Source organism: Hemiscyllium ocellatum, chromosome 32 (assembly GCF_020745735.1).
Source record: "Hemiscyllium ocellatum isolate sHemOce1 chromosome 32, sHemOce1.pat.X.cur, whole genome shotgun sequence".
In the NCBI taxonomy this organism is placed as follows: domain Eukaryota; kingdom Metazoa; phylum Chordata; class Chondrichthyes; order Orectolobiformes; family Hemiscylliidae; genus Hemiscyllium; species Hemiscyllium ocellatum.
The window spans coordinates 36321512-36347408 of NC_083432.1; the positions used below are offsets into that span (position 1 = coordinate 36321512).

Sequence of the window (25897 nt, forward strand, 5' to 3'; positions counted from 1 at the left end):
TTGTGGGCTCAAAGCCATTCCTGGACTAGAGTGCAGATAAATTAAATATTCCAGTGCAGTAGGAAAGAGTGGTGTCTTGTCAAGTATGCCACAAGAGGCAAATAACTGGCTGAAGCATTTGTTAAAAACTTGTAAAAAAAAACAGCCACCAGTCTCAGATAAACTTGGAATTAACATAATTATGTTTCATACCTGAGGGTAGGGCAATGCACCAGAAAACTGTAATATATAAACATCACTCGTTCAGAAATCTATCCTGTTGACTTGGAGCACAAATGGTTCTCACATCTGAATGTGCACCTGTGTCGTACTTACGTGCGTGAGCCAGACTCAGTGCCCACAACCGCAAGTAGGAGGCAGTGTTAGAAACACATCCCAAGCAGTACTCAATGGTATGGATCGCCTGGTGTACGGCAACATCACCAAAGTTAAACTACACGCAACAGATTAAAAGATAAGTGTCAGTATGGAAGAGTAATATATTCTATTATTATGCATATAACAGGATTAGTTCTGATTTTCCAAAATATTACACAAAATTGTAGCATTGAATGCTTCAAATATCTAAAATCTTATATCTACAACATAACCTTGATTTTTTTTAAAAATGGTACTGAACTTATGTTGTTAAGTGTTGGAAACAGTGATGAAATTAGAGATGTGTTTTGATAATTTGCATTGAGGTGACAGAAATTACTTATGAAACTTCCAATGTGCTTCAATCCAACCTCAGAAAAACAATGTAACTGCGCGTTGTTTCCTCAACAGCACTCTTTGGACCAGCTGTATTGAAATGACAATTTATGCAGGATTTTGTGCCTTGGACCCATGCACATTTGATAATGTACTGAGATGGCCCAAACTTAACTTCCACCAAGATTATACCACCAGAAAATTTAGGTTGTAGGGTCATAGAGATATACAGCACAGAAACAGACCTTTCGGTCCAACTCGTCCATGCTGACCAGAAATCCTAAATAAATGTGGCCTTGTTTGCCAGCATTTGGGTTCAAACATGATCCTGCAGCGCACAAAAACACAATGACCAACTTCACACAGCAGCCATGCAGCCTTGTGTTAGGGAAAATAAAAGCATAAACATGACACAGCCCAGAGAGCTGTGACATTCCTAAAGTGACATGGGGGTGGGGGTGGGTGGAGAAAAGGGGAATGAAAACTGACAACCTTTGCTCCTTATTAGATGCAAGGTGAGCTATGTTGAGAGTGAAGTGCATAAATCACTTTACAGCATAAAACTTCATTGCTTAAGTTCAGAATTTCCTTGACTGACATTCAAATATGTCATTAAATTTCAAAGTATTTTGTACAATTAAACATTTACTGAGCTATGTTAATAACGGACAATGAAATAAGTCTAGATAAAGACTCAAAGCAGGCATCAAGTGCAGCCTTACCAATTCTTCCACAGTGGGCTTGCAAAAAAATTACATGTTTAGTGCAGTTTAATGCAATGAGAACATGAACATATAATTAATAGTTAATACAATTCATGCATAATACAAGTAAAAGGCACATCATTTTGATTAAAAATAACCAAAACGGAATTGTTCAAACATCATCCAGTGATTAAAAGACAAATTGTGCAATTTCTGTAACATTAGGGTCAAAAGGTTCTTGGGTTTTGTTTTAAACCAAAAAGTCAAAGCAGAAATTAAAAGGAGTTTTATTCACTGGAATTAAAATAAAGATTTCACAAAATTTACAGATCCACTAATTCCTAGAAGTGACAATAAATCTTCAACAAAAGCAGAATAAAAAAATCCAAAAGAACAATAAACGTCAGCATTCCACTTGGGTTATAAAACCCAAAAGGCAGGCTTTACAACATTCAGTGTAATTGCAAATCTCAACTTGAATAGAAGTATTTAAACAAACAAAATAATAAAACAAAACTGCACTGAATTATAAATACACAGGTTCCGTATAAATAAACATTGTTATTAAAGAAACATGATGTTCACAACATATTTTAACAAGTTAAATAATCTGGATCTAAATTTAAAGTTGTTAGGATTCAAAAATATTCTGTAAACAGGTGCAATATCATTAATGTCAGGCAACGATGCTCAGGTTTATGAAGCTTATCCAAGCTTTTTGGAGGAAGAAACATTTGGCACAGAAAGATGATTAAGGACTGGCATTACCTGCCCCACAAAAATGTCCATGAAACAAAAAAAAACGAATTTATCAGACAAAATAGAGAACAGATTTAAAAAAAATCACCTCACAAAATTTTTTACAAGTCACGAACAAACTATATATTAAAAATACATGTCTTCACGTGCCTGCTATTCATCAATGTGTGTTGACAATTCACAATTAATGCCTTTTAAATTTTATTTAAATGAATTACAAGCTCTCGCAACACCACAAGGCGAAAGGTCAACTCCTTCAAGAGGAAACCCAAATCTACAAGCAAACAAGTTCTAGTTAGTGCATCATGTCATACTTACTTCCTCTCCATCTTCTGAATGGGTATCAAGCTGATCATGTTGGATTATCTCAGCATCCTCCTCGGTTGGTCCATTCCCAACTCTTATTCCTCCAAAGTTGTGTGTCCCCTATGAAACAGGAAACACAAATTTTGAGAGATGTGGCAAAAGACCACAATACAATTTCTAATCATCAACTAACCTTTCTACAATGCACTAAACTGCAGACTGGCATAATTTTTTGTTTTGCTTTGTTTGATATAGCCAATTCTTATAACTAATTTGCTTTGTTATCTTTACCTATCACTTCTTTAAACTTTCTGTTTTCCTGCTCTGCTTGCTATAGAAGCATAATCTTAATCTGGAGGAAGTGTATGGTGCAACCTGAATAATTTTCTCCAGCACTCAACTCAATTTTCATGATAGCCTGATAACTATGGACCTATACCTACACTCTGGACTGTGCAAAGACATCTTGCAACAGTGAACATTCTTTATCCCAGCATGCATCTGTTTCAAAGCATCTAAAATTATTTTCAGTTGTGTCATGAAAATAAACAACTCCCAGACACCACCGACATGGGGAGATTGTGGTGTAGAATTAACATCACATACTAGTAATATACGGCCCATCTCCAACAATAAAGAATCCAAGCATTGTGCTTTGAGAATCAATTACATCAAAATCGCTGAATACTTATCTACACGGAGGGTTACAATTTATCACAAATTGAAATGGACCAGCTACAAAAGTAGATCAGAGACTGCAATGAATAACTCACCTCCTGACTCTTTGAAGTCCATCATTCACAAAGCACAAGTCAGAAGTATGATGGAACACTCTCTACTTGTTTGGATAAGTTCAGCTCCAACACCAATTAAGCAGGTTGACATCACCCAGGCCAAAACAGCCCACTTGACTGGCAGGATCACCGCCCAAATAACCACCTCCACGATCGCCAGGAAGACCATCGCCGACAGATTCGCAGTCTCCGCGGCTATCGGGAATAACACCGTTTCTGTCGTCGCCGCAGCCACTTCCGCCTCCAGTGATATCACTAACCTGCACAATCACCACGCCACATGCGTCTCTGCCCTCATGCCGATCTCCGCCCCCACGCCTAACCCCGCCCCATGCCGACCTCCGTCACCATGCCTAAACCTGCCCCCGCCCCCACTCCCAGCTCCAACCCCACACCAGGTCCTAGCTCCCAGCCCTGCTATGTTTTCACCATCCTCCAGACCTCCTCCTCTCTGAGGATGGAAGATCAGTCCACAGCAAAGGCCTCACCTTCATTACCCTAGGCTCTCGGATTAACAAGTTCAACACGCGGCTAGACATCGAACAATTCTTCCGCCGCCTTCGCCTCTGCGGCTACGTCTTCAACCAGGATTCTCGCCCACCCTCTGACGACCCCTTCTCCCGCCTCCAATACACCCCATCCACCTGGACACCCCGTGCTGGCCTCTTATCTACCCTCGATCTCTTCATAGCCAACTGTCGCCGTGACATTAACCATCTCAACCTCTCCACTCCTCTCACCCACTCCAACCTCTCACCCTCGGAACGTGCAGCCCTCCACTCCCTCTGCTCCAACCCCAACCTCACTATCAAACCAGCAGATAAGGGAGGCATGATAGTGTTTGGCGCACTGACATTTACACCGCTGAGGCTAAACAACAACTTGCGGACACCTCCTCCTACTGCCCCCTTGACCACAACCCCACCTCTCACCACCAAACCACCATCTCCCAGACCATCCATAACCTCATCACCTCAGAGGAATTTCCATCCACCGCCTCCAACCTCAGTCACACAACCCTACACAGCCCGTTTCTACCTCCTGCCCAAAATCCACAAACCTGACTGCCCCGGCCGACCCATTGTCTCAGCCTGCTCCTGCCCCAGTGAACTCCTCTCTACATACCTCGGTCCTGTCCCCCTTAGTCAAGAATTCCCCACCTATGTTCGGGACACCACCCACGCCCTCCACCTCCTACATGATTTTCGCTTCCCCAGTCCCCAACGCTTCACCATGGACATCCAGTCCCTGTACACCTCCATCCCCATCACGAAGGACTCAAAGCCCTCTGCTTCTTCCTTTCCCGCCGTACCAACCAGTATCCTTCCACTGACCCCCTCCTTCAACTGACTGAACTGGTCCTCACCCTGAACAACTTCTCTTTCCAATCCTCCCACTTCCTCCAAAGGAGTAGCCATGGGCACCCGCATGGGCCACAGCTATACCTGCCTCTTCGTAGGATATGTGGAACAGTCCATCTTCCGCAGACACACTGGCACTACTCCCCTTTTCCTCCGCTACATCGATGACTGTATAGGTGCTACCTCGTGCTCCCACGAGGAGGTTGAACACTTTACCAACACCTTCCACCCCGACCTCAAATTTACCTGGACTGTCTCAAACTCCTCCCTCCCCTTCCTAGACCTTTCTATTTCTATTTCGGGCGACCGTATCAACACGGACATTTACTATAAACCGACCGACTCCCACAGCTACCTAGACTACACCTCTTCCCACCCTGCTCCCAGTAAAAACGCCATCCCCTACTCCCAATTGCTTCGTATCCACTGCATCTGCTCCCAGGAGGACCAGTTCCAATACCATACAAACCAGATGGCCTCCTCCTTCAAAGACTGCAATTTCCCCCCAGACGTGATCGACGATGCCCTCCACCGCATCTCCTCCATTTCTCACTCCTCCGCCCTTGAGCCCCCGCCCCTCCAATCGCCACCAAGACAGAACCCCACTGGTCCTCACCTACCACCCCACCAACCTCCATATACATCGTATCACCCGTCGTCATTTCCGCCATCTCCAAACTGACCCCACCACCAGGGATATATTTCCCTCCCCCTCCCCTATCAGCGTTCCGAAAAGACCACTCCCTCCGTGACTCCCTCGTCAGGTCCACACCCCCCACCAACCCAACCTCCACTCCCGGCACCTTCCCCTGCAACCGCAAGAAATGCGAAACTTGCACCCACGCCTCCCCCCCCTTACTTCCCTCCAAGGCCCCAAGGGATTCTTCCATATCTGCCACAAACTCACCTGCACTCCACACACATAATTTACTGAATCCGCTGCACCCGATGTGGTCTCCTCTATATTGGGGAGACAGGCAGCCTACTTGCGGAACATTTCAGAGAACACCTCTGGGACACCCGGACCAACCAACCCAACCACCCCGTAGCTCAACACTTCAACTTCCCCTCCCACTCCACCAAGGATATGCAGGTCCTTGGACTCCTCCATCGCCAGACCATAGCAACACGACGGCTGAAGGAGGAGTGCCTCATCTTCCACCTAGGAACCCTCCAACCACAAGGGATGAACTCAGATTTCTCTATTTCCTCATTTCTCCTCCCCCCACCTTGTCTCAGTCAAATCCCTCGAATTCAGCACTGCCTTCCTAACCTGCAACCTTCTTCCTGACCTCTCCGCCCACTACCCCCACTCCGGCCTATCACCCTCACCTTGACCTCCTTCCACCTATCGCACTTCCAATGCCCCTCCAAGTTTCTCCTCCCTAACTTTTATCTTAGCTGCTGGACACGCTTTCCTCATTCCTGAAGAAGGGCTCATGCCCAAAACATCGATTCTCCTGCTCCTTGGATGCTGCCTGACCTGCTGCGCTTTTCCAGCAACACATTTTCAGCACGTGACTGGCAGTATGTTAACAAATTGTCTCACTCCAGTACTCATGCACAGTGGCAGCAACGTGCACTATCTATACTTAATTTTGTTTTCTCTTTCCCTATCAAATCACATCACTTCATACTGCTGTGTTGCTGTGCTCCATCTGCCATTTGTCTACACAATCCACCAACTACCTGCGTCTTTTTGAAGTTTTGCACTACCCTCCTCACAATTCATAACACATCCAAGGTTCATATCACCTGTGCGTTTTGAATTATGCCCTATAAGGCAAGGTCTAGTATAGGAAATGCAAGCATGCTCACTCCAACCCCCAGCAAACTCCATTACAAACTCAGCCAACTTCATATCAATGTTATCATAAAATACCTACAGTATGGAAGCAGGCCATTGGGCCCATTGAGTCCACACTGACCCTCGGATCCCACCCAGACCCACCATCCTACCCTATAACTCTGCACTTCCCATGGCTAATCTACCTAGTCTGCACATCCTTGGACACAATGGGCAATATAGCATTGCAAATCCACCTAATCTGCAGATTTTTGGACTGTGAGAGGAAACCCACACAGATACAAGGAGAATGTGCAAACCAGGTTGGAATCAAACCCAGGTCCTTGGCATTGAGAGGTAGCAGTGCTAACCATTGTACCACCAGACGACTCTTTGCTCCTTCTACACCATGACCTAATCCTGCTCAAATTTGTTGCATATAACATGACCAAATGCTTTCTCGAAGTCCACTTAAACCACATCAACAGCATTTTCTTCATCAACTCCAGCAATTCAGTTACATGCAATTCGTAGTTTTGTATTTCACTGAACCATGCAGTTTTTGCCCTCCACAGTGGTGGAAGATAAATACAGAAATGTACATCTGAATTCCAAAATATATATTAAATACCTTACCAAATGTTTTCTCCTCAAATGTTGATGGCGCAGTATGAGTGGTTTCACCACAAGCATGCATGGAACACACAGCAGAGCTACAACCACCAAGAAGGACTGGAGACCTCGCTGTTAAAACAGAAGACCTGATGTATTACTACACTTTGGTGAAAAGCTAATAGTTGCTGCTAGCATATATTTGATCAAGAGAAGAAGAGATTTTGTTTCAATGATTCAGGGCTACTTATCAACCTACTGTTGTACATAACAAAAGACAAGCCCCAGGCTGCTTTAAAGTCTCATAACCGATTTTTTTGAAATGAGTTTTAAATTAATAACAGGGAGCAGCCAAGTAACTAAACGCATTTAGAACACATTCTTAAACCTGGTCTATAATCTAAATCTCCAAGGTAGTTACTTACCTGTCCTTTATACAGATACTTCATGGTTTTATCATTGTAACTGAATAGGAACATATTGATGAAGTGGATGAGAAGACTGGGAGCATCTTTTGAAGTGCTAGCATCATAAGCAGTCCACTTGTAGAAGATGAGGATGACAAGGTAGCCAAACAAACACAACATAAAAATTATTTCGGGGATAAAGCTAAAATAGATGTTCAGCGGCTTTTTAAAATATCTACAAATAAAAAAAAAGAGAGAAAAAAAACTAATGTCAGAATCTGAACTTAACAATTTAGCAGTACATTAATTTCAAATGCAAGAATACACAAGTACCCCATAAACTGTTTGTCTCATCCAATGTGCCTAAAAATTAATTTAGTTAATAGCCCTAGCAAGTTGATAGATTATTGTGGTCTAGGAGATAGCAACTTATAAGACCATAAGATATAGGAGCAGAAACCTATCAAGTCTGCTTTGCCACTTTCTTGCCTTTTCCCTACAAGTGTTGATTTGCTTATTGATTAAAATCTATCCATCTCAGCCTTTAATATACTTAGTATATATGTGAGAAGAGAAAGCACCTATGGTGCTACAATAATAATACCAGGTCCTAGCCTTGGTTAGAGCTGAAGATGTGTTGCTGGAAAAGCACAGGCCAGGCAGCATCCAAGGAGCAGGAGAATCGACGTTTCGGGCATGAGCCCTTCTTCAGGATCATGCCCGAAACGTCGATTCGCTTGCTCCTGGGATACGCCCTGACTTGCTGCGCTTTTCCAGCAACACATTGTCAGCTCTGATCTCCAGCATCTGCAGTCCTCACTTTCTCCCCATAGCCTTGATAGCCAAATCTGAATTTGAACTTCACAAAATTAGCTTATGTTTCTGATCTCCTAAAATACTTTTAGCATACATATTGCAGCAAAAGAGAGAAAAAAAAACTTTGTTTCAAAAACTTGCGCTTTTTTTAAAAACTCTAACTGATACTTTGTGAAAAGCCCGCAATGGCTAAAATCTTCTCCACAAGCATAAACATTGCAACTACTGAAAAAACTGTCAGTAACAGCTTATAACAGCTCACTGGCCCGTGGTTTCCTGTAACCTTTAGATCGTATATGCTGCAGTTTACACAGAGACCAGGTTTCAGATCCAAGAAACGTACCATAAAGAAGGTCAACATTCATGTAGCAACAGACAACAGCTACTTGCCCCTCTCTTTGTAGGATATGTGGAACAGTCCATCTTCCGCAACTACACTGGCACCACCCCCCACCTTTTCCTCCTCTACATCGATGACTGTATCGGCACTGCCTCGTGCTCCCAGGAGGAGGTTGAACAGTTTACCACTTTACCAACACCTTTCACCTCGATCTCAAATTCACCTGGACTGTCTCAGACTCCTCCCTCCCCTTCCTAGACCTTTCCATTTCTACTTCAGGCGACCGAATCAACACAGACATCTACTATAAACCGACTGACTCCCACAGCTACCTAGACTACACCTCCTCCCACCATGCCCCCTGTAAAAACGCCATCCCATATTCCCAATTCCTTCGTCTCCGCTGCATCTGCTCCCAGGAGGACCAGTTCCAATACCGTACAGCCCAGATGGCCTCCTTCTTCAAGGACCGCAGATTCCCCCCAGACATGATCGACGATGCCCTCCAACCGCTACCAGGACAGAACCCCACTGGTTCTCACCTACCACCCCATCAACCTCCGTATACAGCGTATCATCCGCCGTCATTTCCGCCACCTCCAAACGGACCCCACCACTAGGGATATATTTCCCTCTCCTCCCCTATCAGCGTTCCGAAAAGACCACTCCCTCCGTGACTCCCTCGTCAGGTCCACACACCCCACCAACCCAACCTCCACTCCTGGCACCTTCCCCTGCAACCGCAAGAAATGCAAAATTTGCGCCCACACCTCCTCCCTTACCTCTCTCCAAGGCCCCAAGGGATCCTTCCATATCCGCCACAAATTCACCTGCACCTCCACACACATCATCTATTGCATCCGCTGCACCCGATGTGGCCTCCTCTATATTGGGGAGATGGGCCGCCTACTTGCGGAACGCCTCAGAGAACACCTCTGGGACACCCGAACCAACCAACCCAACCACCCCGTGACTCAACACTTTAACTCCCCCTCCCACTCCACCAAGGACATGAAGGTCCTTGGACTCCTCCATCGCCAGAACATAACACGACGGTTGGAGGAAGAGCACCTCATCTTCCACCTGGGAACCCTCCAACCACAAGGGATGAACTCAGATTTCACCAGTTTCCTCATTTCCCCTCCCCCCACCTTGTCTCAGTCGATTCCCTCGAACTCAGCACCGCCCTCCTAACCTGCAATCTTCTTCCTGACCTCTTCGCCCCCATCCCACTCCGGCCTATCACCCTCACCTTGACCTCCTTCCACCTATCACATCTCCATCGCCCCTCCCCCAAGTCCCTCCTCCCTACCTTTTATCTTAGCCTGCTGGACACACTTTCCTCATTCCTGATGAAGGGCTTATGCCCGAAACGTCGAATTTCCTGTTCCTTGGATGCTGCCTGACCTGCTGCGCTTTTCCAGCAACACATTTTCAGCTCTGATCTCGAGCATCTGCAGACCTCACCTTCTCCTCATACATTTAAAAACTCAAACTTGGCTTAAAATGTACTCACATGTGATTCAGGAGGCTGAGAGAAACGCCAAAGACCATATGGACAACACCCAATATCACAGACATCTTCATTTTAAACGAGTTAAGAAATGTTAGTTTGTTTGTAGCAATATTCCATATCTGAGGGAAAAGAGATAATTTTGATTGAGATCATAACATACAGGAATATTAACTGAAATAATTAGCTAGTAGGTTTCTCTACTCATCCCTTAAAATATCACTTCTCAATCAAACCATTCAATAAACCTACAATTTTCAGAAGTTAAAGTTTGGAAGTAAACATCAGGAAGTAATTTTTTAACTTTAAAAAACAAGGCATGGTTTACTGGGATATTTCAGGATCTTCAGGCAATAAACAGTGATGTGCACAAATTGAATTCTGTAACAAGCCAATACCTCCATTTAAGCACAAAGGATGATCGAGTCAAAATGAACCAATGGGATTAAAATCTGTCCACAAGCAAAATATACATTCGAAGTCAAAGATAATATCACAAAAAACAATTAAAGACTAATTCAATCAGACGCCTAACTTGGTATTTTATGCATTCTAGCCCTATGTTTATACATGTATAAACAGTTAAAAATAGAGGCAGGATAATTTTGGGGTTTTTTTGTTTGTTTTTTAAAATGAAAAGTGAAAATTCAAAACCAAACACAGAATTAACTTACAGGATCTATTCCAAATGGATATGGCCCATTAAAGACATTAGGGTGAGCAGGGTCCAGCTGAAGATGTTGATTACCTTGAAGGGTTTTCTCCCTGTGAAGCGATCATGAGAATATTATTAAAACTAAACCAGCATTAATGAAAATTCTGAAGCCAGAGAGATAGAAACTCCCAAATAAAAAAGAGAACTGAGCATATTGGAAATCTGAAACAAAAACAGAAATTGGAGAAACTCAGTATGTCTGGCAGAATTTGTAGAGAGGAAGTAGAGTTAACATTTCAGATCCAGTGACCCTTCTTCAGGACAACTCGACCTTGAATATACTCAATCACTGCACTTCCACAGTTCTCAATGGTAGAGCATTCCAAAAATCAACTCCGTCAAGTGACTCCTCCTCATCTTTCTTCTAAGTGGCTTGCCCTTATTGAAACTCTCTCTGCTGGTTCTACATCAGTAACTATCTTATTTTGTATCTATCCTGTATAATTTTACACTTATTCACATTATATTCTACGTACCACATTCATGCCAATTCATTGCCTGTCCAAATCACCTTGAACACTCTTTACATCCTCCTCATAACACAAATCGCCCACCTTTAAGTTTGGATATATTGCATCTGAAACTCATAGCCTCACTCAATTTTGGCACCAGATTTTAGAAATGTATTGTTATGTTTCCAAGCATAAACATGCTTCACAAAAAATTCATATTAAAATAATTTCAAAAATCAACACAGCAACATTATCTTGGTTCTACAAAACTTACGTCCAGTTTCCTGTTGGCTGAAACATCGGTCTAACACTCCAAGATGATCCAAACATGTTGAGTGTCTTTGCGAAGCAGTCATTGTATATTAGGCCAGTATACACAGAGAAAATCCCCATGAGTAAAATAATGTAGCGACCACTGAAGACAGTGCTGAAAATCTATCAGAACAAAGTTTAATTTTTAAAAATTCTAAAAGTTTCTACATTGTTGCAACAATACAAGGCAGTAAAATACTTTAACTTATTAGCAATTGTGCTCAGTGAATTAAACAAAGCTATTTCAAGACTGAAGATGCTAAAACTAAAAACTTACCCATTCATTACATTATTGGGGTTTTCCTGGCTCCCCAGGTAGTTCAACATACCTCCAAGTACTCACCAAGATTAGAAATCTACATTCCTTTCTAAGTCTAATCCAGACTCAGGCTTTCCTCTTATCATTGATATCACAGGTATAGATTCCTGTCACTTTTGCTCACTTTATTCCTGCAGTATTATGACCTTTAACTGGCAAATTTTAACACTAAAACTGAAATACTTATTAGGCCTCAGCTGGAGTATTGTGTGCAGTTCTGAGCACTACGTTATAGAAAGGGTGTGAACGCAAAGAGAGTGTGCAAGAGTGGTCAACAGAAATGGTTCTCGGAATAAGCAGCTTTGGTTACAAGGATCGATCCAAGAATCAGATTGCTGTCCTTGGAAAGAAAATAGACAGGCAGGAGGCTGAAAGAATACAGCAAGCCAGGCAGCATCAGGAGGTGGAGAAGTCGATGTTTCAGGTGCAACCCTTATTCAGGGCTGGGGGTGGTTACACCTGAAATCTATTTTGAATTCCAGCATTTGCAGTTTTTTTTTGGCTCCTTGGAAAGAAGGCAGCGAAGAGGAAGTCTGATTGAAGTTTTTAAAAATCAAAAGTGGACTGGAAAGGGTAGTTAAGGAGAAACTGTTCGCACTCATAAAAGGAACAAGAACAACAGGAAATGAGTTTCAAATGATCTGCAAAAGAAGAAAAGGTGAAATGAGGAAATACCTGTTACATTCAACAAATAGTTAGAGTGTAGAACATACTGCCTAGAAGTCAGGTGGATGCAGATTCAACCGAGTCATTCAAGAGGGCACTTGATTATAACTTGGATTGAAATAATATGCAAGGGTATGGGGAAGAAGGAAATTGGCACATTTAGTGAGCCAATAGTCCAAATGGCTTTCTTCTGCACCATAACATCTCTGTGGTTCTGTGAAATTAAATCCAGAGAAACTATAAGTCTCTGTTGTTAATTTAGAAACCACAGATGGTCCAAAAAGATTACGGACTAAGCAACATGAAAGCAGTAAAAGGTATGAGGATTGAAGATAGCAGGCAGAATCCCCATTTAAAGATCAAAGCAGTATTATGGCATAGCAACTTCCATTTATATAGTATCTACTGTGTATTCAATATCCCAAGATGATTCACAGGAACATTATCCCAAAGAGGATACTGATTAATACAAGTAAATATTAGAATAAGTGAGCAGTTTGTCAAAGGAGTTGGGTGTTAAAGGCATATATTATATAAAGCAAAACGTTTAGAGGAAGAATTTCAGAACTTAGATATGGATCATGAATATAATGAAACACACTTCCCCGCATCACTGCAATAAATTTATTTCTACATGAATAATGATTCATACAGCTGCTTGTCAAGTATGATGTAAAACAAAAGCACATTTTTAAAAACTTGAGTTGCTCATTTTTGAGCAATTCCAACTTCTCAATACCTTTTTAAAAAAGGATGCAAAAAAAATGCCAGTAATTACTCAGTTGCTATAAGACATGAATGCTTAAAAGCTTCTGTTTATTGTCTGGGCCAATAGTTAAAACGTAGGTCAGGGAACTCGGTGGGGGTAACATCTAACATGAGAGATTGTTATCATGTTTTAATCCACAAAAATCACCAAGCAAATTGTGCGCTATTTAAAAAATACCTCATTTTCACTTTTCTGAGACAATATGCGGCTCTCTCTTAACACCATCCACATGGCGAAAGCAGTCATTAAGACGCCATGGCCAAAATCCCCAAACATAACAGCGAAGAGAAAAGGGAAGGTAATAATTGTATATGGAGCTGTAGAAAACAAAAACACAATTAGAACATTAACCGGTCTAGCCTTAAAATAATCAGAAAGTCAAGTTTACAGAAAAACAGATGATTTGATATGCAACATTATGGCTGTACAATGTGACTTCTTACCAGGATTAATTTCCCTGTAGGTACCAATTCCATATGCATCCACAATGTTTTGAAAGCCATAAGTAAATTTGTTGGTCTTGTTATAAGTTGGAGGAGTCTGGCTGGTTTGCATCCTGTTCAAGATGGATGGAACAGTTGATCCACTGCGTTCCTAAAAATAAAAACTTCTTTAGTATAGATCATTTTGAAGAGACTGCCTAAATACATTAGTAAATGAAGCGAAATGAAAGTAGAAAAGTTAGGGGAGCTCTCCAAGTGTCTCAAATAACTACAAATGTTCAAGTATTGAAATGTAAAGATCTAACTCTAGGATTTCTATTGTAAAAATGTAAAGTTTCCTACCATTTTCAGGACAGGAAATGGGCCCTTCCTGTTTATTAAGTTCCATGAATGAAAATGTAACACCAAACAGATTCAAGCTTGTGAATAAAATAAGGGTTTAAAAACACCTGATGTTCCTTCGTCTTCTCATTCCTTTTAGAATCTGAGATTTTTCATGGAACTTACATCACTTGGATTTGTCACTTACTTGGAGTGCTGCTTGAGGTTCATGAGTTGAGGAGATGCAAACTAAATGTGGATCATCAACTGCATGTTGTCCTTCACATATCATCTTAATTTGGAACTATAACCACTGTTCCTTTACTGCCACTAGGTCAAAATCCTGGAACTCTGTCCCTAGGGGTACTGTTTGTGTACCTACATCACATGGATGGTAATGATTCAAGGAGGTAGCTGACCATCACATTCTCAAGAGCAATTAGGCATAGATATAAAATGTTGTCCTAGCTAGCAACTACAACATCCTGTGAAAGGAAAAAGAATTGCTAAATTTCTGAGTTCACTTACCGTACCCCTGCGGAGGGCAAACTGAATTGAATCCAAGTCAGTAACTGGACACCAGACTTCCGCAATTAGACATTTTTGAGTAACATCAATATTACAGAGGTTAAGGGTATGATAGATAGCCTTCATTTTTCGTACTTTAATAAACCATACACGAATGGTCTTTGCAGCTGCCTGCAGAACCCTCTGACGATGATCCTCAGTCTGATTTAAGACCTGGAGAGGACAAATAAGTTTATGGAAAATATTTTCATCTACTGGATTTCTGCATTATACCTCAATAATGGACATGAATTTGCTCCAATATGTTGCAGAGCTCAACCCAAATCAGTAGTACACAGGAAGAGGGTAAACGAGCAAAGAAACCAAAAGTACTGAAAGAGGGAAAAAAAAAATTGAACAAAACTGAGTATTTCTATTTCACACATCTCCAACAATCCAGTCTAAGCTGACTTTTGAAAACAGCAAAGAGTATTACTTGGCAAACTTTCTCCTGGATAAAACAAAAGCACCTTTATACATTCTGGCCATAACCTGAGACAAAAGCAAAATTCCACAGATGCCGGAGATTGTTTAAAAAAAAAGGAAGTCCTGGAGAAACTCAGCAAGTGTGGCAGCAACCATGGGGAGACAAACACAGAACATTTCAAGTCCAATGAGTCTTTTTCAGTTCCAAAGGAATGTCTTGGTATTTGGAATGTTAGCTCGGTTTCTCTCTCCAGGTACACTGCTACAGCTGCTGAGTTTCTACAGCATTTCCTGTTTTATTTCTGGTCATAAACTAACAATTTTTATATTCCAAAGTCACAGATATCATCTTGATGCTCTCAAAGCTCTTCTAATATGATTAAAAGATTGACACAGCCCTGCCCGATAGAATAAAAGATATTGTTAACTTGCATAACTGATGATAGGAACCTTAGATGTAACACTTACATTTAATGTTTGAATGACTTAGTTCTAAGGTAGCATGATGATGATGTGCCCAGATATGCAGCTATTGTACCCAAACAAAAGTTCAACAGGCAAACAGCCCAGTGTCTATAAATTAGGGAGCTGAATGTAATCTGTGAAATATATTGGCTGAAAATTCCCATACATATAATTGGTGAGTGAATTCGAGGAGTGACTATTAATGCACACAAAAGTCTCACTAATGGACTGAATTGGAGTGGCATAAGATTTTAATGTTAGCACTGCACCTTCTTCAAATATTCCAAGTGTATAATAACAAAAATGTAAGACACTACAACAGTAAAATAATGCTAATATTTAAATGAGAACAGTTTGTAACCAGGTTATATTAGAAGAAACAGGATTACAATGTAAAGGGAAATCCATTAATGTCCAACCATGCTGGACCGATTGAAAATAAGTACAATACAATTAATAACATCGTTGCTGAGACCACATCTCAAATACCGAGTGCAATTTTGATCTCTTTACTTCAAAAGGAGGTTGTAAGTGCATTGGAGGTAGTCCAGAGAAGGTTTACAAGATTGATATAGAAAATTGTTTCATAAAGAATCAGTTAGACGGCTGCATTTGCTTCAAATGGAGTTTATTGAGGGCTAACGACTAAATGTCTAAAGTCCTGAACAAGGTGAATGTGAAAAGATTGCTTCCACTTGACAACCAGTCGAGATCTTGGAGGCACAGCTTTAAAATTATGGGTCACCTTCTCAAGCAGAAACTTCTGAGGGCTGAGAAATTTTGCAACTCTCTTCCTCAGAAGGCTGTGGAAACAGGGTCATTAAATACTTTAAAGACAGAGGTGGATAGACTCACAATAGGCAAGAGAATTAAAAAATTATTAGGAGGTAGATGGGAATGTCAAACTCAAAAAACCAAAAGATCAGACATTCTTATGGAACGACGGAGTAGGTTTGAGGGACTGAATGATTTACTTCTGTTTCTATTTCATAAAAATAATTAACCTTAAAAGGGAAAGACAAATACTGTTTGCGTTAATATCTTAAAACAAAAGTGTCTCTCAACTTTACAGAAAAGTCACAAGGCAATTATGAAGTACAAAAATACTGATGAATACCATACCATTTGAAGATCATCGATTCGTGTGTTGACACCAGCTAACATTTCCTTTCTTTCATTAGGAGTCTCAGGGCAGGGATAGAGGGAGGCTCGGAACCTGTAAGAAGGAAGTTCTCAGTAAATTGTTATTGCCAGTGTTCTGAAGTAAATGTTTTTACTTAGCGCTACTAGTGTGCAGTATCAGATTACCAGTAAACACTAGATCATCTTTGAACTGCAATCCCAGGTTATTTTTATTTTGAAAGCTAGCTGAAGTAAAGTAAATAAGAAAAAAAATAATATTCACAAATAATCAAATTTATCAAGTAAAATGATTAGTTTTCCCTAGAGGCGATAGCAGAATGGTAAGGTCACGGGACTAATAATCTAGTAGCTCATGCTAATACTCTGATGACATGGGCATGATGGATAAAGGTTTAACTGTTCAGTTAATGGGAATTAATGCATAACCAACAAGAAGAAAAAAATAAGCAATCTCACCCTTCACAAATTTTCTTCACTCGATTTTTCAACTGGTCACCTTGAAAGAAAATAATGAAGACGGATTTGTCTACCTGACCTCCCTGAAAAGACAACAAACATTAGTCTGAATTTCCAGTTTTACCAGGATAGCAAAACAATTAAAAATTAGGCCATGCTGAAATTTGCGTGGAAACAAACATATTGACACCAACGTGAAAGGACAAACAAAGGGAATAAAGACAGTTTCGCTCGATCAGAAGATAGTGACTATCTGTATCAGTAAATGGTATCTATAGATATCTTTCCCCCCACCCCCCCATTTTACTGGTGGAGAAGACTGCGGAGGTCAAATTTGTATGCTTAAAAATTGCAATATCATTAAAACGACAAATTCCATTGGAGATAAAGGGTAATTCAACTAATCCCATGCGTTGGCATCATTTTCAAGTAGCTACATTACTGTGTGTGCAGCCATTTAATTGCTGCCAGAAACTCTAATTTGCAGCATCCAAAACAAAAAAAAGGAAGAAATGTCACAATTAGCAATAATTTATTATTACATTGTCTATGGCTCCACCTTGACTAATTCACCTCCAAGCATTCACTTGCTTGCTTAAAAGACAAAATCAGCCAAATGTAATTCAACCAGTATCCAAATCAATGTGTGCCTTCCATACACCGCGGGCACTGAACTCAGTCTACACCTCAAAAATATTTGCATATCCACTATATAACACAGACATATGTTTAATATTCAGCATCTTAAAAATCTGTATTACTTGGTGAAGTCAGTGAAAAAAACAAAACGACTGCATGTATTTAATAGAGGATCAGTAGATTCAACCTAAAATTCAGACAGAATATAGAACATCGAGTGGTACAGCACAGAACAGGCCCTTTGGCCCGCGATGTGCTGAGATTTAATCCTAATTCCAAATATAGTAATTTAACCTATGCACCCCTCAACTGATTGCTATCCATGTGCATGTCCCCAATGACTCTGCTTCCACCACCACAGCTGGCAATGCATTCACAACTCTCTGCATAAAGAACCTACCTCTGATGTCTCCTTTATACCTTTCTCCTAATATCTTCAAACTATGACTACTTGTACGAGTCAACCCTGCCCTGGGGAAAAGTCTCTGGCTATTGACTATCTATTCCTCTCATTATTTTGTATACCTCAATCAGGTCTCCTCTCTTTCCCCTTCTCTCCAGAGAGAAAAGTCCGAGTTTATTCAACCTTTCTTCATAAGGCAAGCCCTCCAGTCCAGGCAGCATCCTGGTAAACGTTCTTTGCGCCCTGTCCAAAGTCTCTGTATCTTTCCTATAGTAGGGTGACCAGAACTGGACACAATATTCCAAGTGTGGTCTCACCAGGGACTTGTAGAGCTACAGCAAAACCTCGCGGTTCTTAAACTCGATCCCCCTGTTAAGAAAGCATATGGTGTTTTGGCTTTCATTAACAACCCTATCTACTTGGGTGGCAAGTTTGAGGGATCTATGTACTTGCACACCCAGGTCCCTCTGTTCCTCCACACTGCCAAGAATCCTATCTTTAATCCTATATTCAGCATTCGAGTTCGACCTTCCAAAATGCATCACTTTGCATTTATCCAGGTTGAACTCCATCTGCCATTTCTCAGTCCAGCTCTACATCCTGTCTATGTTGTGCTGCAGCCTGCAGTAGCCCTCTATCAATGGCACCTCCAACCTTTATGTCATCTGCAAATTTACTAAACCACCCCTCAACCTCCTCATCCAAGTCATTTTTGAAAACTACAAAGAGCAGAGACCCAAGAACAGAGCCCTGCGGGACCCCACTCAACACTGGCGCCCAGGCAGAATACTTCCCATCTACAACCACTCTCTGCCTTCTGTCAGCTAGCCAATTCTGAATCCAGATAGCCAAATTTCCTGTATCCCATACTTCCTGACTTTATGAATGAGCCTACCATGGAGAACCCTACCAAATGCCTTGCTGAAGTCCATATACACCACATCCACTGCTCGACTGTTGTCGACCTGTCTTGGCACCTCCTCAAAGAACTCAATAAGATTTGTGAGGCACGACCTGCCCCCCTCAAAGCCATGCTGACTACATTTAATCACACTATGCTTTGCCAAATAGTCATAAATCCTATCCCTCAGAATTCTTTTCAAACTTTGCTGACCACAGATGTAAACCTGGTTGGTCTGTAATTGCCAGGGATTTCCCCATTACCCTTCTTGCAAAGAGGAACAACATTCACCTCCTTCCGATCCTCTGGTATGACTCCTGTGGAGAGCGAGGAGGCAAATATCCTCGCCAGCGACTCAGCAACCTCCTTTCCTGCTTCCCGGAGCAGCCTAGGATAAATCTGGTCTGGCCATGGAGACTTATCAATCTTAATGTTTTCCAAAATTTCCAGCACATCAACTTCATCAAACTTCATCTGGTCAAGACTTATCCCAGCTCCTCTAAGTTTTCATTTACAACAAGTTCCCTTTCCTTGGTGAAAACCGAAGCAAAAACCTCATTTGGGGCTTCCTCTATCTGTTCAGACTCCACGCACAAGTTCCCTACACTATCCCTGATCAGTCCAACCTTCTCCCTGATTCTCCTCATGTATGAGTAAAATGCCTCTGGGCTCTCCCTAATCCTTATTGCCAAGCCTTTTTCGTGCCCCCACCTGGCTCTCCTCAGTCCAATTCTGAGCTCTTTTCTAGCTAGCCTGTAATCCTCTAAAGCTGTGCTAGATCTTGCTTCCTCCACCTTACCTTCTTCCTTTTGACAAGAAATTCCTCTGTTCTCATCATCCAAGGTTCCTTAATCATCCCCCTTCTTACCTGTCTCAGAGGAACAAATTTGTGCAACACTCTCAACAACTGCTCCTTAAATAGTCTCCACATGTCTGCTGGGCCCTTTCTATGGAACAATTGCTCCCAGTCTGTACTTCCCAACTCCTATCTGATAGAGTCATAATTTCCTTTTTGACAGTTAAATACCTTCCCTCGGTAACTGCTCCTTTCACTCTCCAAGGCTATGCTAAATGTGAGGCAGTTGTGATCACTTTCACCAAAGTGCTCTCCCACCCTGAGATCTGACACCTGCCCTGGCTCGTTGCAGAGAACCAAATCCAAAATGGCCTCTCCCCTCGTTGGTCTGTCTACATACAGGTTGGAGATTTCACAATCTTAAAAGCCTGCACAAATTTGTCCTGAACTCAAAAAGTAACTGCTTTTAGTTCCTAGAAAACCTGCCTATTTTTACTCCTCAGAGTCAAAAGGCGAGATGCTGGAAAAGCATAGCCAGTCAGGCAGCATCTGAGGAGCAAGAGAGTCAACGTTTCGAGCATAAGCTCTTCAACAGTGGTGGGATTACAACTTCTAAAAAGTGCCTGCAATACTGGTTCATCTGTGGGTGTAAAATCACTGGATTTCAAAGTTATTCTACAACCAGTGTTGCAAAAGAATTAAACCACAGCAGTAGCAGACTATTTTTTTGCTGTTATGGTTTCAATCTTAAATTAACTATTTATTAAGATTTCATGCCAGGTACTTACAGCTACAGGGTCCTCCAAGGGATTTTCAATTTCAGCTTGGCGTAGAAAGACATTTCCTCTGCATACTCGCCACAACATTCGTTCAAACGTAGGAATCCTCTCTCGGTTAATCACTCCAGCTACAAAGCTGTATATAAAAGTATATGCATTGTCATAAAACTGTATAAATATATAGGCAAAATACAGAATGCATCCCAGGGTGATGCAAAGACTAAAACAGATCAAATAGACTAACATTTTTATTAAGATATACATTTGAATTTCTCTAATGCACACAATTAGCGTTGTTCACTTTGATTTTATTTTGAATGAATTCTGATGAGGTTTATGCATAAAGTATTCAGCTACCGAAAGCAAACTTGTGGGTTTTATTATTTTTAAACGTACTGTTCTTATGATTTTCAGAAATGCATACTTATTGGTCAGTTTTTCTTCTTAAAATCAAACTCAAAAAGTACATACTATGCATTCCCAAAATATACATATTAAACCCAATGGACAATATTATAAATTGTCTCAAAAACTGAATTATTTTAAAGCATGGAAAAACCATAGAAAAAAGTTTCATAAAGACTCAACTGACCTAAACAGCAGGTTTCAAAATGGCACCTCATTTACATAGCTTCATCTTGCAACTTTAAAGATATCAACTTAGAATTGGGCTGGTGTCTGGTCACAGGACAAGCATAAATGAGTGTGGATTTCTACATTCTGATGACTCAGACAAGTAAAGACTAAGCCGTTAAACTCAGTCATTTTCAAAAGCAGCCTCCAGCTGAGAGAAGGGTCACAATTATTAAATTTTAATTTCATCACTTTAAATAGTGGCCCTGGAATGCATTTATGACAACCATGCTTGGTAACTAGTTAGCTTGTGAAAGAAGGTCTGGCAACAGGAAGCTAATTACTTGTTTATCTAGGAGCTGCTTTTAGAGGCCCAGTCAGCAACCAGAAAGCCCTTGAACGGGTAAATCGCAAGAGGAGGACTGGCAATGGCTCTCTTTCTCCATTCATTCTGCAAACCTATGTCCTGCCTACCTCTAACCAACCAACCACCACAGACAGCTTCCTCAATGTCTTCCAAGCAATTGATGAATCAAAAGTAAAAGACACGGATTGTTTAATCAACATTTCAAACCATCCAGAAAGATGACCAAACCCAGCCTGAAATTATCCAAGTCAATCTACAAGATCCATATGCAACTAACTTTTTTTTTGAGATATACAATTTACTCTGCTCGCCATCTTTGCAGTTTTGGCTATATAACTCTTTAATATGTGCAAGTGAGAGTGGGAGCATTTTTAAAAAAAATATATCTGGTATTAAATATATATTTTACATTCACAAGAAAACCTGTGGATTTAAAACTAATTTAAAAATTAAGTTACCCAAGTCTCAAGGGGGCACCGCGTCCCAGCTCACTTGGATCCAGCAGGGAAGACGATTCCTCCAGTAGGTCCGGATCAGACATCTGCTGATGATGCAATTCAGCCTGAATTCACAAATCAATTAACACACTATTTAAACCAGTTAGTGGCATGCAGGGGAATCAGGAACCAGGAGAAAAGATAAAACTAAAACTGCAAAGTAAAAGTGGCCGAAAAAAAAATGGGACGACAAACCACAGTGAACATTGAAAACAACAGACTTTAAATAGAGAGATGCAAGCAAAGATGCACAGGAAAATAAATTTAAAAAGTGAATAATAGCATCATTCAAGCGGGTTCTTGGATATGTCTGAAAGACTTGAATGAGAAATAGATCAGAAAACTGATATGAAGTTTCCAAAACGTATGTGCCATTGACACGACAATCACAGAAGTGGAAATTTGTTTTCAGGTAAATCAGTCGGATACTGACATAATATCAACAAGTTACTAAACCAATTTCTTTGGCATTGTGTGCTGAATTTTATAGAAACTATTTTGATAAATACTTGCTTCTGCAAATTGGTGTAGAAAGTGTTCTGTTAGTTGGAACCCAAGGTGACAGGGCGATAGATTTATTGCAAAAGTTGCGCCTTTTACTAGCAATTTCCATTTACCTACAACTAGTATAGTTCAAACAGTACATTCTCTACAAGCTTATTTCTCTGAAAACCTGAAGGTCAGTCACAACACTGAAGTAATATTTGTTCACAAAGAGGGTCACCATAATAAATGTAAAAATCCAGTTAGAAGTCATAAATACATGTGCTTCAATAAATTTTAAAATGAGTCCCAATTCTGCACACCTATCTAGAGAAAAAGAGAATCTACTCCACAACAGGTGATTTGTTGAAAGTCAGCAGCCCTTTCTCCTGTAGTATAAATTGTGATCATCTGAAATGTTGCATTGTGTTTGCTCTGATGATTGCAAAACAAAAAGCTTGGACAACATCGCTCTTTTCAGCAATATTCAAATTAGAAATGTATTTTGTATCATGAGTGTACTGGAAGATTAATATGTGTTTTACATTAATGTTTTCTAAAGAGGAATTCCAGTTCAGATCTACCGTATACAAATACAATGTAAAGTTCTCCTTCCTCGGTTTAATAGCACACTTTGACGCTCCCTGGTAGATATTCTAATTTACTACATTAAAACACCTTTTTAAAAATTACCAATATACAGCTAATGTGGAATTAGCAGCTTTATACAATGAACTTGTATCTGATGCTGGGATAGTCCAAACACTGGTTATATTCATCATATATCTTTAACCCAATTTCAACGTTCTACATACAGATGAAAGTCAAAAACAATTTATACATTAGATTTTACAGGAATTAGAGCACATTTTATTTGCTATTAAGATCAATTTCAAGATTGCTGTTGGTCAAGATCTCCCTTGGATCAGGATAATGGTCTCTGCCGAAGCATTGCTACAATTTGATGTTAGCACTATCAAAGCACTACTGAATCATTTGAAAAGCTTGTCAAATGGAAACCATAACTTACAAAGCCTGAAACAGTATGAGGATTACTCAATATTTAGTAACTACTTCCAAAAAAATTAATGAATTCACATATGATTTGAAGAATCCTGAGAGTGTGTGCAGGTTTTGTTTTTGGGTGGGGAATGCAATGCAAGCAATTTTAATAATTATGACAATCTTTATTCTAGCCCTGAAAAATCATCCTAAAGTGTGCATCCTTAATGTTGTAGTAGCAGTCAGTCATATTAACAAGTTATATCAAGGGTTCCCTGATGAACTAATCACAGATGTAAGGCATGAGAATGTGCCAGAGTAGAATACTGAAAATTAAGAAACTCATTCCTAATTGGATTTCTTTCATAAAATGTGTGCATGGAAACAGCATGAAGCTGTTTGCTTGGATTTTCTTCTTCCACCAAAATCTTCTGGTCTGAACTTGCAGACCAATACTACACTTCTGCTTTGAGACAGGTACAATTTGTTAAAGGATTGACTAAGTTCTTCTTTTTCTAAATTTCCACCACTGCAAAACAAAAATCACAAATGACAAAAATTCACACATGGGATAAAAATTATTTTAAGAGTCCCATAATTTAGAAGTTGGCTGCCATACCATATTTATTAAATGCACATCTTTAAAGGCTGTTATTCTTTAGCAAATATGATAATTATTACTTGCCAAATATAATTGGATTACTGTTCAAATTATTTTGCTAAAAACTTATAATAAGAACAAGTTGAATCAGCTAGTGTAAATGAAAAATGTCTAAGTTCAGACAAGCTATTTTCCTGGACGTTATACAGCAAGCAAAAGAGTTCTCCCATAGTGGTCACTCTTAGCATCTGAATAAGGCAGAGCATTAGCTCAAGAAAATGCGGTCTGCTCAGTTCTCCCAAAGGTCTAAGTGTGACCAAATATCCATTTCCACTTGTGGATTAAAAGAAACACACAAGCCATTCAAATTAGAGGCAGTAGCTTTGCAATTTATACCTATTTTAAGTCAATTATCATGTGAAAAACATAATTTATGATGCATTTTCTATAATTAGTTCATTACAAATCAAAGGATCGCACTGTTAAAAACAAAGTCACGACATTATCACTGATATTTTAGATGGGGAGGAATGAAATCCCAGCCAAGCTTTACTAACCTATGGGAATGGAACATTACTATCATATTACCGAGCTTTGAGAAGATTTGTAGCTTGGGCGGAGGTTCTAGATACAGGTTTGCTCACTGAGCTGGAAGGTTCATTTTTAGTCGTTTTGTCACCATAATAGGGTACCCACCTTCAGTAGGTAACATCTTCTGGAGGCTCACTGAAGATGTTACCCATTATGGTGATGAAATGAACCTTCCAGCTCAGCGAGCAAACCTACATCCATTACTATCATATTATAATAAAAACAAGCTCAAAAAGCATCCAAAAATGTGCAGGTTAGGTAGATTGGCCATGCTAAATTGCCTGTAGTGTCCAGGCTGTGCAAACTACATGGATTAGCTGTAGGAAATTCAGGGATACAGGGATAAGGTAGGGGGGTGGGTCTGGGTGGGATGCTCTTCAGAGGGGATGCGAGAACTCGATGAGCTGAATTGTCTGCTTTTGCACTGTAGGGATTCTATTCTGATACAGCAACTGCCACATACGTGTGATGAGTAAGACCCAACTATTTCAACAAAACGTCCTATCTAACCAGTAAGTAAATAACTTTTGCCTCAAACCTTTGACAGAGAGTAAGACCCACGCCATCATGTACCCTGCGATGGAGCAATATGGCAATGTTTCACAGTCTGAAAGTAGTTATCGAAATTCATTGATTCATTTTGGAGGTTGATAATTTTTCCATGTTTAGATTTGACCATTTCATTGCCTCTAGCCTTCTGAAAGTAGTTTTTTTACATAGAATATACCTAACTGTATTTCAGTTGTTCAATCAATTTAATTGGAAAAGAATACTCTTAGATCTCACTTGATAAAATTAATATCACTTTGCATTCAAAAAAACAATGAGGGGTCTATGTTAGGAACAAAGCTTGTTAACAATTTAAACAAAATTAGCCGTTTCTCTAACAAGTAGGCAATACACAAGCCAAATTTTGAACTGAGCTTGAAGTTGGGTACTAACTAGGTCCAGAGACAGAAAATAGACCACAATACCACAACAGGTTAGTGCAAAATTTTCCAGTTCTATGTCAAGTCGCGCCTGGAACCAGAATCCTCATGGAGTCAAATCAATCAGGCTTTTGTTCACGTACTTATATTGATCCTTTGCAGTTGAAGAAAGGTGACCACTTCTAGCTGGA

At 40.4% G+C, this 25897-nt stretch overlaps 1 protein-coding gene across 2 annotated transcripts in view; it reads right to left on the reverse strand.

Annotated features, from left to right (window-relative positions):
- LOC132830966 (V-type proton ATPase 116 kDa subunit a 1) overlaps positions 1-25897 on the reverse strand; it is a 63317-nt gene that overhangs the window by 21834 nt on the left and 15586 nt on the right. The window contains exons 6-19 of one of the 2 annotated variants that reach the window (XM_060848931.1): positions 22062-22144; positions 20673-20799; positions 17146-17228; positions 16669-16762; positions 14617-14829; positions 13768-13918; positions 13502-13641; positions 11533-11693; positions 10766-10856; positions 10095-10213; positions 7441-7657; positions 7040-7147; positions 2475-2582; positions 316-433 (exon numbers count right to left, since the gene is read on the reverse strand). In XM_060848931.1, coding sequence (XP_060704914.1) covers positions 316-433; positions 2475-2582; positions 7040-7147; positions 7441-7657; positions 10095-10213; positions 10766-10856; positions 11533-11693; positions 13502-13641; positions 13768-13918; positions 14617-14829; positions 16669-16762; positions 17146-17228; positions 20673-20799; positions 22062-22144 — 1813 coding nt within the window. Of the gene's footprint in view, positions 1-315; positions 434-2474; positions 2583-7039; positions 7148-7440; positions 7658-10094; positions 10214-10765; positions 10857-11532; positions 11694-13501; positions 13642-13767; positions 13919-14616; positions 14830-16668; positions 16763-17145; positions 17229-20672; positions 20800-22061; positions 22166-25897 lie in introns of both variants that reach the window. The other variant, XM_060848930.1, reaches the window with a different exon arrangement.